This window comes from Gobio gobio (assembly GCF_949357685.1).
Source record: "Gobio gobio genome assembly, chromosome: 13".
Lineage (NCBI taxonomy): Eukaryota > Metazoa > Chordata > Actinopteri > Cypriniformes > Gobionidae > Gobio > Gobio gobio.
In genome coordinates, this window is record NC_137106.1 from 47,901,256 (window position 1) to 47,912,870 (window position 11,615).

Consider the following 11,615-nt stretch of genomic DNA (forward strand, 5'->3'; position numbering starts at 1 on the left):
CAGACATCCACGTGAGAAACGATAACCTTCCAAATAGGGCTTTAGATATTGCATGCATCTAATAAGGTTAAAAAAAATATTGTATAAAGGTAAAAATGCCCCTGAAAAACAGTTAAGTTAGCAAATATTGGCCCTTAATTAAGTTTAGAAAGTTATTTTCTGTCCCTACTGTAAACTAACCACTGACTGCACAGAATATGTAGAATATGAAAAGCTTCAGGAGTCAGCTGTGAACAACAGTCCAAACACCAGCACTAAAACACACTCGGATAAATCGAAAATATCCACCCCTAGTGCTGAGATGACATTCAAATATAGTTTTGATTCAAGTGCTCGATCAACATGCAGTGACACGCTGATATAGGAAGCAATGGTTATAGTTATTAGTCATGAATTCAGAGGAAAAACATCTGAGATGATGCATGATAATACCTGGTGTGAATTGGGCCATGTGTGTGCTCGCACCACAGCTGTTGTATGTGCATTTCTAGGTGTTTTATAGCACTAATGATCTAGTGAACACTGGTGTAAAATAATGCTCAATCGATATATTTTATTTATTTATCAGCATCAGACGATTACATTTTGTTCTAAGTGGGACTTTTATTTTGCCAGCTCTGAGAACCCAGTGCCTGAGTCATATTTCTGTCATGTTTACTGTGTACTATAATATAATATCGCTAAGCCCCCCCTTAGTTACTGTTGCTAACTGTTAACTTTACATGACGTGAGAACACTTATTTCGTTTTGTATGTTAGCAGGAACTCGCTTACTTAAATCATAACTTAATGAGAGTATGACACAGAAATTTCTCTCAGGATCCCTGGAACCAAACCGATGAGAGCTTCGTATTTTCCAATGTTTCTCTATGGCGCTGAAACCTACAGATTTCCAACTTCCGGTCCCTGTGCAACTCATACTCAACTGCTATTGGCTCATCTGCGTTTGAGGGGAGGGGACCAAATGTACGGTTACTTCCTGTTTTTTTCGATTAGCCAGCTTGGGCTTTTCCGGTCAACTGTTTCCGTACACAAAACCATCAATGGTTGACTTTAATGTTGTATTTATATTTTAATGCAGTTAATCACACTTAACTAATTTGCCAATCAACCAGTTTTATTGATTGCAATAAAGACTTAAAGGTCCCATGGCATGAAAATTTTCATTTTATGAGGTTTTTCAACATTAATATGAGTTCCCCTAGCCTGAATATTGTCCCCAAGTGGATAGAAATGTTGATCGGTGTAAACCCGAGTTCTGGCTGTCTTTCTCTGCCTTTGAGAAAATGACAGGCCAGACGAGCCAATCCTGAAGTCTCCTGGTTTGATATCCAAGCAGGAGCGGTTTCCTCCCTTTCCTCCACCCAGAGAATCTGGCCCATGCAAGCGCTCGAGAGATCATTACTTGTGAACGAGTGAACGCTGGCAGTTTCTCAGTGTTTGGATGTACAAATGAAAACAGAAGTCTTTTTTCAGTTCCTTCTGATCTGTGATCAGTGATTTCTGATGTGTAGCTAATTATTTATTATTCGTGCACACGCTGCGGCTTCTCTCTCCCGGTGTTTTCGTGTTTTCTATCTTGTGAGTCAGTGTTTTTGTACGTCCTCGTCGCGTCTATCTGTTCTAAACTGTGCATACAGTCATGAGTTTCTGCTCAACATCAGCAGACTCACATCTCTTTAGAGATAAACCTCACACACGCCGAAGCTCGGGCTGCACTGGCCGGTCGGCCTTCAACATCCCCGACCCCCAGTACTGCATCTGGCCCACAGCGGAGGCACCTTACGCGGCGTTAGATTAAGCAGAAGGGGGGTAAGCCTGAGCATATCCGGGCTAGCCAGCTTTCCCCACAATAAACTGGATTACATTCGATTAATGCTGTTGTGTCTTTGTTTGCGCTGTGTACTCAATGCGCGTCACTGACGCTTTTCATATGATAGGAACATATCTAAAAATAATGCTATTATCAACACTTTCTCGTAACTCTTTCATCTCGACAGCTGTAATGGTACTTTGCATGTGTTACAAAGTTGGTAATAATGATGAAGACGGACTCGGTGTGACTGGGACTCGTGTTTATTCAGAACTCTCAGATACAAACACAATAAACTCGCGCTGACTGACAGCGCTCTCATAACTCAGTAGTTGCTATAAATAACTTTGTTTGCAATAGCTGAGCTCCGTCTCTGGTACATTAGTGATGTCCGGTTCGCGAACGATCTTTCTTTTGAACCAGTTCTTTTTAGTGAACCGAATCAGTTCACCAAATCGGACTGAATCGTTCTAAACGGTTCGCGTCTCCAGTCAGCGCTGATCCATAATTTACTAAAGTTACTAACTTTCTGACATGAGTGACAGCCCCTCCGACTAGAAATAGACTAATAACCTGAAGTATATGCTGTAACTATAACAGTTCACTGAACTGAGACTGACAGAACTGATGTGAAGTGAACTCAGGTCCATCCGTTTCTCTGGCAGCAGCTCGTGCCTTGTAGACCTCGTTAAACCACGCCCCCTTCGCTCATTTCAAATGCAAAGATGTCAGCCAATCACAACAGTGGGCGTTTTTACTGAAGTCTCACAGCAGACACGCCTCTTGAAACAGGGCAGTCAGCCACAGGGCAAACAGCAGTATAGAAAAAATGCCTTTTATTTCTAAATTATGACATTTTATGATGTAAAAATCATACTAACAACATAAGTACACCTCAGGAAACACTATAAAATAATAGAAAAATGCCATGCCATGGGACCTTTAAAGCTAATGGGAATGTTGGATTTAGAAACATTTGTCCAGCAAATGTGCAAATAAAAATTAAGCAAATAAAAAATATTTTTATTGTGATGACCAAAATCATTATTTGTTCATCCTTCTGAGATTGTTTTTTAAAACCAAATGTTTCAAGAGGTAGGAACTAGGAAACCCTAGAAATCTAGACGCACCCTTGCGTATAGCAACTCTCCGTTGGTTTGCGAGCTGGAAAAACCAAACTCTGGTCAGGCCAATCACATCGTGTATAGAGTCGGTGGGCGGGCTTAACATAATGACGGTAGAGTTGCAGCGGTTCCTCATGCTACTCGTAAACAAAGAAGCTGGCGAACAGCGGTCTTTCCAATCGGCTTTGGCCGCGACTCTGGAAGACTTGGAGTTAAGCTTTTCTTTGAGAAAAGAACAAAGAACGGCACTGAAGTCATTCTTAAGAAAGGAAGATGTGTTCGGAGTTTTGCCGACCGGATACGGCGAAAGTTTAATCTATCAACCAGCTCCGCTTCACCTTGTTCACCTGCTCTGGTTGGTTGTAGCGCTATCCTATTGCGTGCAGAGGGAATCTGAAAGACATCCGTTTATCCCGGCCCTCGGATTGAGCCCTGCCAATGGTGTGTTCCCAGACCCAACATCTGGATGTGGGTCTGGCTTGTCAAGCTAATTATAAGCTGCTTTAAAACGATCTATATTGTAAAAAGCGCTATATAAATGAAGGTGACTTGTGAAAACTCCCATTTTGTTCAATGAATCTAACTAAAGTACACTATAAATCTTTAATTTACAGTGTGTTGATGATTTCTTTTCTCCACAAAGTGTGAAAACGGATGGTCGAATTGAATTTTGCTGAGTTGGACGTGTCTTTTATGTCATTTTACATTTGAATGACTAAATTAATGCTAGGCCTGACTATTTAAGTGACTGTGTTCTGATTATAAACTAAGTATTAGCTGTTAAAGCTACCTCAGGACATTGAAGATACCGACACACCAACACGTGACGTGGTCCATTGTAAAGACCTTTCGGCACGCCCGTTACTCCGACATGCTCTTGGCATTTACTGTGAACTGAGATGGTGAAAACGCTGGATCATGAAAGCAAACTTTGTGTTTAGCTTTGAAACGAATACTTATCAAATCAAAAGGCTGTGATTTAAATAAGCGCACTAGGCCACATTGTGCTTTCGATTTTAGTTCGATTGACTGACTCTTTGCCAAAGTGATGACTCAAAATACAACGTTAGTGATGTTATTATGAGAAATAAAAAATATTTTCGGTTGGTTATGACGCTGTGGAGGGATAGATAAGACTGTAGCAGTCCAACAGAATCTAGGTGTTCAATGGGAGACTCTGCATTACAGGATTACAGAATCAAGGCCTTGCTTTCTGAAGTTTATCTGTTTACTTTATATCTGTGCCTGTATGTGATATGGAAAATTGTAAATTATGGCTATTATTTTGAAAATGTGGTTGTTAAAGTTGCATATTTTTAACTGCAATTTACTTTATGCTAACGTGTGTGTGTGTCTGTGTGTGTTTTGTCAGGGGGTGTGAAACTGGGGTTGGGAGATTTCATATTCTACAGTATGCTGGTGGGTAAAGCTTCAGCTACAGCCAGCGGTGACTGGAACACGACGCTAGCCTGCTTCGTGGCCATTCTCATCGTAAGTATCCCACAGAAAACTCACTAAATAAGCCATATTCCAGGAATTATTCTCTAGTCATGGCCCAAAAAGTATTAGCACGCTTAAGGCACACATAGGATGTTTTCACACCTGGCTCGTTTTCCTCTTTTGCCCATATGGTGAAAGATGACCAATCGTGGTAGTTTCTGTGGTCTTTGCTCCTAAGCGGTGGTCCTACGTCTTACAGTGACAGCCGTTGTCAGGGTCTTGCAACCAAAGATAGACACTGTCAGAAGTTTAGCATGATCTCGCAGTGTGTTTGCTGCTACGACCTACGTCTGACCAGCCAATAAAAATGCAACAAGAAATGGCATACTGATCAACCCGACATGGAGATATAACTTTTCTCGGTAACACTTTATAATAACTACATGCTATGACGCGTTAGTTAAGCATTAGTAAATAGTAGAGCTGCAACTAACGATTATTTTTTCTGTCGACTAATCTAACGATTATTTTTCCAGATTAATCTTATTATTCTTTTTTACTGATTATTGTATTTCAAAGAGGGTAGTGAATTTGTATATTATTTTAACATGAAATCAATGAATGATGACAATATTAATTGTATTTCAGGAAGGGTAGTGTACATAGTATGCCATTTTATAATGAAATATATGAACAAAAGAAGCATTTTAAACATCATGTATAATGATACTATTCATCATAAAATGTATACAGAGTAGGCCTAATTAGGAAAAGTTGTTTACTATAGTAGTTGAGTATGATTTACTTATTGATTTGTGTCAATAGTAAACCAAAATGCACTTGTATTTATCTGCAAAAGGTTCACATACAGGAGCTTTCAGTATAGTGTTAATGTATAACTAGTCGTCTATTTTGAAGATATACATAGCTGCCAGAAGTTTTTGCCCAAACTTCAAAGACACATTTAAATTATTAAAGCTAGAGGCATATCTTAACTTTAATGTTACTTTAATCATGTAAACTACCTATATACAACAAGTTATTATGCATATGTGTTTGGGACAGAGGGGAACCGGGTCGCATTAACAGCAGATATATGCAGCCCATAATAAATAAAAGCACGAGATGTACTGGGGTCGGAGAAGAACCCCGGAAAATGTGACCGTCTGTTGCAATACACGCGCCACGGTTCAGCTGCGCGAGAGAACACTGGAAGGGTTGCCAGGTTTACACAACAAAACCCACCCATTCGTTACTCAAAACTAGCCCAAAACAAGCCCAATCGCGTTTCGGGGAGGTTCTCTGGTAAACATCGCGTTCGGGGGGTTAAATATGTGTGTGTTTTTGCTTCAACCCGCGGACATGAGACACAGCCCGCGGCAACAGTGTAGAAGTAGCCCAATTCCGCGGAAAAAAGCGGACTTGGCAACACTGACTGCAGTGTGAAAGCTCCCGCTCTCCACGCGCACAGCTTCTGCTCTGCCACCGCGCGCAGTGTGAAACCGGCGTTACAGAGCGAACAAAGCACAGTTTTATTCGGCTTCTGTTTAAAGTACTCCCACACTTTTGAATGTCGCGGTCTGGCTTTATATGATAAATGATTATTTTCACTATGCCCGGGAGCAGAAGCTGCCATTATTCTAGATCTTCTGTTCCATTCTAGAACGTAAATAATGTGCCGCCGACGCGTCGACGCATTTCAGCCCTAGTAAATAGTTAATTCATCATTTATAAAGCATTAATAGGCCGTTTATAAATACAGCTTTAAATGCTTTATTCTTGATTTATAAACATATCTATAATGTGTTTAATAATTGTATTTTCATACTTTATAAATGATCAATTTATCATTTTTAAATTATTCACAAACCAGTTATGTAAGAGTTGTCAGATCAGATCATTTAGAAAGTGTAAGTAAAGGATTAATAAATGTACATGTATGCATCTTAAAATTTCGACATATAGTAATAGTTACTCACTGTGTTAATAAATGCTTTATTAACGTGTATTCCTACTGTAATTCATAATTAATTCAGGTAGTTATAAAACATTTACTAGTTGTCAGTTAACTATTTTTAAAGTGAGGATTTATGCCTCGTAACACTTTTACAAAGGAGCTATAAAGGCTTCATAGTGTGTTATTATAAAGTGTTACCCTTTTCTCGCCCTTTTTTTTTCTCTGCTCACATAAAAAACACAATTGCCAAAGTGCGATTAATCTTGCTCTATTTTCCACTAGCACACGCTGATGACGTTTTATTCTTCTATGTTAACTTGCGTTGTAGCCTGCGAGTGAGTAGGAGTCATCATTGTACAGTCTACATCCATGTCATACCCAAGTTTATTAGATCCATGTTGTACAGTGTGATTTGTAATGATCTTATAGGATTGCTGAAATCACAAAGGCTCTATCAGGCGCAGTTATGTGAACACAACAATCACGCTAGGAGCCGCACCAAAAAGAGGGTTAACCTGGAAGACGATGTGAAATGCCTGATTGAAATTTGGTTGGACGAAAGCCACAATAAGGTTACAGAGCCATTATCTGTCCATCCTGACGGATGACCGGAAATCTGACCAATGAGAGGACCGAGTACTCGCACATGACTTGTATTAGCATGTTTTGTCCCATTTAGAAATGTTGCCTTGTGAACCAAACCAGGAACGTTTTGTTCCGAAACAGGGATTCAAATTGTTACAATCTACAGATCTGAAAATGCCCTTAAAGGGATAGTTCACACCCTCAAGTTGTTCCAGACCTGTAGGACTTTTTGTTCTGTTGAACACAAAAGAAGATATTTTGAAGAATATTAGTAATCAAACAGTTGGCGTCTTTTTTTCCTACTATGGAAGTCAATGGCTACGTTTTTCAATACCAACATTTTTCAAAATATTATCTTTTTGGGTGAACTATCCCTTTAAAGCCAAAATGAACCCATTTGAATGTAAAACTGGGTGTAAAGTGAGGAAAAACTTAGATTTTATCCTGGGAATGGATTGGATTGTGAAAAGTGGTGACGACATCTGAAAAGTAAAGTCATTTCAGAGGTGGAGCTGGTTATTATAGTCATGAACGTGCATGAATCGTTCACAATAAGACCAGAAAAAGCGACATCTAGTGGTGAGGTTGTAAATTGCAACCGCCCACCCCTCCCTTTCAAAGCACATAGAGAAGCTACGGTGGCCAACACAGGACAAAGATGTCGTTGTCGGAGAGAGCAGAGAGTAGCTAGCGCTCTGTAGAGCAGTTTGTCCCTTTAGGGCTACTGTAGAAACATGGCGGCGCAAAATGGCGACTTCCACACCAGTGTTAATTTCGTTGACGAATAATTTTCGTCAATTTTCGTCAACGTCCTTTTTTCACTGACGAAAACAAGACGATAACTAAATAAAAGCTAGTGTTGGATGACAAAAACTATGACGAAAATCAACTGTCAATTTCGTCAAAGAATAAAAACGAGACGAAAATGTTAGGGAGGGACGATTAGGGAAGAGATCCAGTCAGAACCTGTGTAACAGATGCGCACATTTGATATGAACTGATCTAACCGCTGGAAAACACGGCTCACACATCCCCAATCCAGCGCTACAGAGCGGCTCACAATCAATGAATAACACACATTTATGCCAGGATATTGTTTATGAACTAATGCTGATGAATAATGACAATGTTTCCTTTACAATGTGTATATAGTAATGTGTTTTAGACGGTTGTAACAACGCATATTTTATCTCCTCATCTGAACTTGAATGAGCTCCTGCAACTGCAACAGAGGCGCAGACATTTCAAAATAAGAGTCCCAGTGTGTTTCGAGCTTGTTTATAATTAAAAGTCACGCATTATATATTCATTTTTGCTTACACAATAAACTGTATTTAATTTAATTCCCATTTAATTCATAGTCAAGAGGAAAGACCAGTATTTGACACACATTCAATAAAATATCAGGGTTATAATAGTTCACTAAAATCATAAAAAAAAATAATAATTACTTGAAATTAAATAAATGTTAACTGAAATAAATAAAAAATTTAACTTATTTGAAGCTTTAGCTTAACCTGATATGGCCTACTGACTAAAACAGAAATACAAAGTTATAAAAACTATATAGATGTTTTAAAAAAAACAACAAAAAAGTGAATTGAGCTCTTTCGTGTATTTTTAATGTCAAAAACAAAATGATGTCAAAATGTCAATTCAAGTGACAGTCGGTTATGTAATGCTTAAATGCTTAATGTATTACATTTGAACTAAACTCATTAGATTTTAGGAGACTAAAACTAGACTAAAACTAAAAACAATTCAGGTGACTAAAATATGACTAAAACTAAATGGCATTTGTCAAAAGACTAGGACTAAAACTAAATCAAAATGAACACTGCTCACCCGCGGTGTGTGTAGATAGAAACGGCTCATTCTAAGGTAATAAAAACATAACGGTTCAATATGTAAGGTCCTTATACTCCTCTGAAAACATAGTTTTGTATATTACATTTCTGTCAATAGATCCTCATAAATATTACACACTGCACCTTTAAAGCAAATGTCATCTCCAAACGAATGATGTTCGAGAATACAAATAACCTATTCACTTTTGTAACAAAAATTGCACCATCTACAATCATCTTATTTTTTTTTGTTTTTTCTTGTCCCCTTCAGGGTTTGTGTCTAACTCTGCTGCTCCTGGCGATCTTCAAAAAGGCCCTTCCGGCTCTCCCCATCTCCATCACCTTCGGCCTGGTCTTTTACTTTGCCACCGATAACCTCGTGCGGCCGTTCATGGATCAGCTGGCGGTTCATCAGTTCTACATTTAGAGAGGTCACTTCTCATGCACTCCACTCTACAGCTAATTCCCAGAACCCTCTTTCAGGGAACGTGAACCCTGTAGACTAGCACACCTTTCCTCTTCCTCTGGACACATGACTGGATTCGCTGTTTTTGGCATTGAATGACTCTTTATTAATTACAGTGCCTCTCCAGTGACTCATCCGATCCTGATATTTGCTTTGGTAGCATCTTTGTTACCGCACAGAGACCATCTAAAGTCATCTTACATGTATGAATGCATTACGGTTAGTGGATGACAGTGGTTATGACTTGATTCGGAGTTTGATGAACTCTGTTGTATGGAATGGGACCAGAACTTGCTTTGTCCGGCAGATTTTGGATTCACTCTCTAGGCATTATGTTAATTCCAGCTCTGCTATAGTGAGCATTAACCCAAAGCTCTCTCTGAATGATGTGGCTGCTCTCTCGCAGGTAGGTACTGATGGCTTTTATTGGTCTTCTGAGGATGCCTGTGACGCTTTGAGTTTTCTTTAACACCAACAGAATCACGTTCTGGTTTACTCTAGCATTAAATCAAGTGCTGATCCAAGCTACTGTTTTGCTCTCCTAGAAAGTATGAGAGCATAATTTTTGGAATGTATAAACTTTCTGTTAAATTTCCTTCATGTTTGGACAAGTTGTCGGGAGACTGTGCAGGAGCTGTTTGTTCAAAATTTTGTTGTTTTGTTTCTCTTCTTTTTTTTATTTACCAGCAACTTTTACTTTCGTATTACCCACACCTTTTGTCATTTCAAGAAAAAATTTTGTAACTAAATTGAAAGATTCACAAATAAAGGGTTTGCTCGTTTGAGCAAATGTCAGTCTTCTGCGTTATTTTCTGTTGAAAGAGTTGTTTTCTTCAGGATACAGTAAATATCATGTAAATGAGGGAGTCCGAATCGTTTTGTGAGCCAATCATTCGCATCACATTTGGAGGCTGTCAAAAACACTGGGGCTCATTTACTAAGCATGCGCACGCACAAAAATGACCAATGTTTTTAAAGGATTAGTTCACCCCAAAATGAAAATGTCCTGATAATTTACTCAAAAGAAATTAAGTATTTTGAAGAAAATGTTCCAGGGTTGTTCATCATATAATCAGGGTTCCCGCGGGGTCTTAAAATGTCTAAAATTATTTTTTTTAAATTTAAGGCCTTAAAACGTCTTAACGGCCAGATTTTCACCCAAGGTCTGAAATTTAATTTAGTTAGGTCTTAAAGTGTTATCCTCGTTCATTTCCAGAAATGCTGGCTGCAGAAAGTTATTAACGTTACACTGAAGCAAAAAAGTATCGAATCGCGTCAAAATACGTCTACATTTAATAACGTTGTATTTTTCTGGACAGAATGAGGCAGACATGCATTGTTTTATATTATTCTAAACAGTGATAAAGTCTGCACTCAATCAGCACTGCATACCTTATTATTATGACAATAGTGAAGGCTTGAAGAACTCAAATACACCATAGCTAAGAACTCAAATACACCAGATCTTGATGCAGTCGTGTTTATTGTCTTCGTTTCATCAGTCAAAGCGTTTCTATCTTCTGTTTATCCTACATCGCTAGCTTCACATTAGGGCTAACGATTACTTCTCTGAGGCAAATGTGGAGTTTCTGCTCGAGGGCGCCCTCTGGCTTCCAGTATGAATGAAAGTTTGGGTAACAAATATGAAAAATAATACTTCTCTCTAAATAAATTTGATAACCCATATGTTTTTCTCCAATGTACAGTTTTTCCCCCACAGTGGATGCATAAGAGGCTCGTATTTCATATTAAATACATAGACTTTAAGACATTTATATCACAGATAAAAAGCACAGAATTTCTTTCTTTTTTTATTTTATTTTTTACAATAAATCTTTAGACATTTCTAATGATTTTTAGTCATAAGCTGTCTGCATATTAACAGGTAACCCAGCAGGGGTTTTTTTGTAAAATAAGTTTTCTGTAAAATATAAATGTTATTTTATTAGTATTATTATTATATTGTTATATTTATTCTTAAATACTCTATTTTTAATGTTATTGTTATTGTAATAGTAGTATTTCTAATTTTGTTAAATATTTGTATTTATTGAATATAATCATTATTATTAGTCTCATTAATATATAAACATTAATATATAAAATGTTATATGCATACACTTTTCATTTGTAAAAAAAAAAATTGCATTTTAACCAGAATAATCGCAATTAGATATCTTCCCCAAATCGTGCATCTCTAGTTTATCCTATCTCCCTAGAGCATCCCCTGTTCAATCTCTATCAGGCTATTAATATGCTGTTTTGTAATCTATTCTATTTGAGGGCAAGTTTGTTTTAGCCTATTTTCATTTTGGGCCGAAGGTTTTGGGCATTTGGCACGTTGTTGGCTGTGTACTAATGTCATTGCTTTTTTTTATTATTTC

The 11,615-nt window shown here is 38.0% G+C and overlaps 1 protein-coding gene across 2 annotated transcripts in view; it reads left to right on the plus strand.

The window, feature by feature from the left end:
* The window catches only part of psen1 (presenilin 1), a 36,066-nt gene extending 26,040 nt beyond the window's left edge, over window positions 1–10,026 (plus strand). For both annotated transcript variants that reach the window (XM_079833224.1, XM_079833225.1), the window contains exons 10-11: window positions 4,309–4,427; window positions 9,037–10,026. In XM_079833224.1, coding sequence (XP_079689350.1) covers window positions 4,309–4,427; window positions 9,037–9,192 — 275 coding nt within the window. In that variant the 3' untranslated portion in view covers window positions 9,193–10,026. The remainder of the gene's footprint in view (window positions 1–4,308; window positions 4,428–9,036) is intronic.
* The last annotated feature ends 1,589 nt before the right edge of the window (window positions 10,027–11,615 follow it).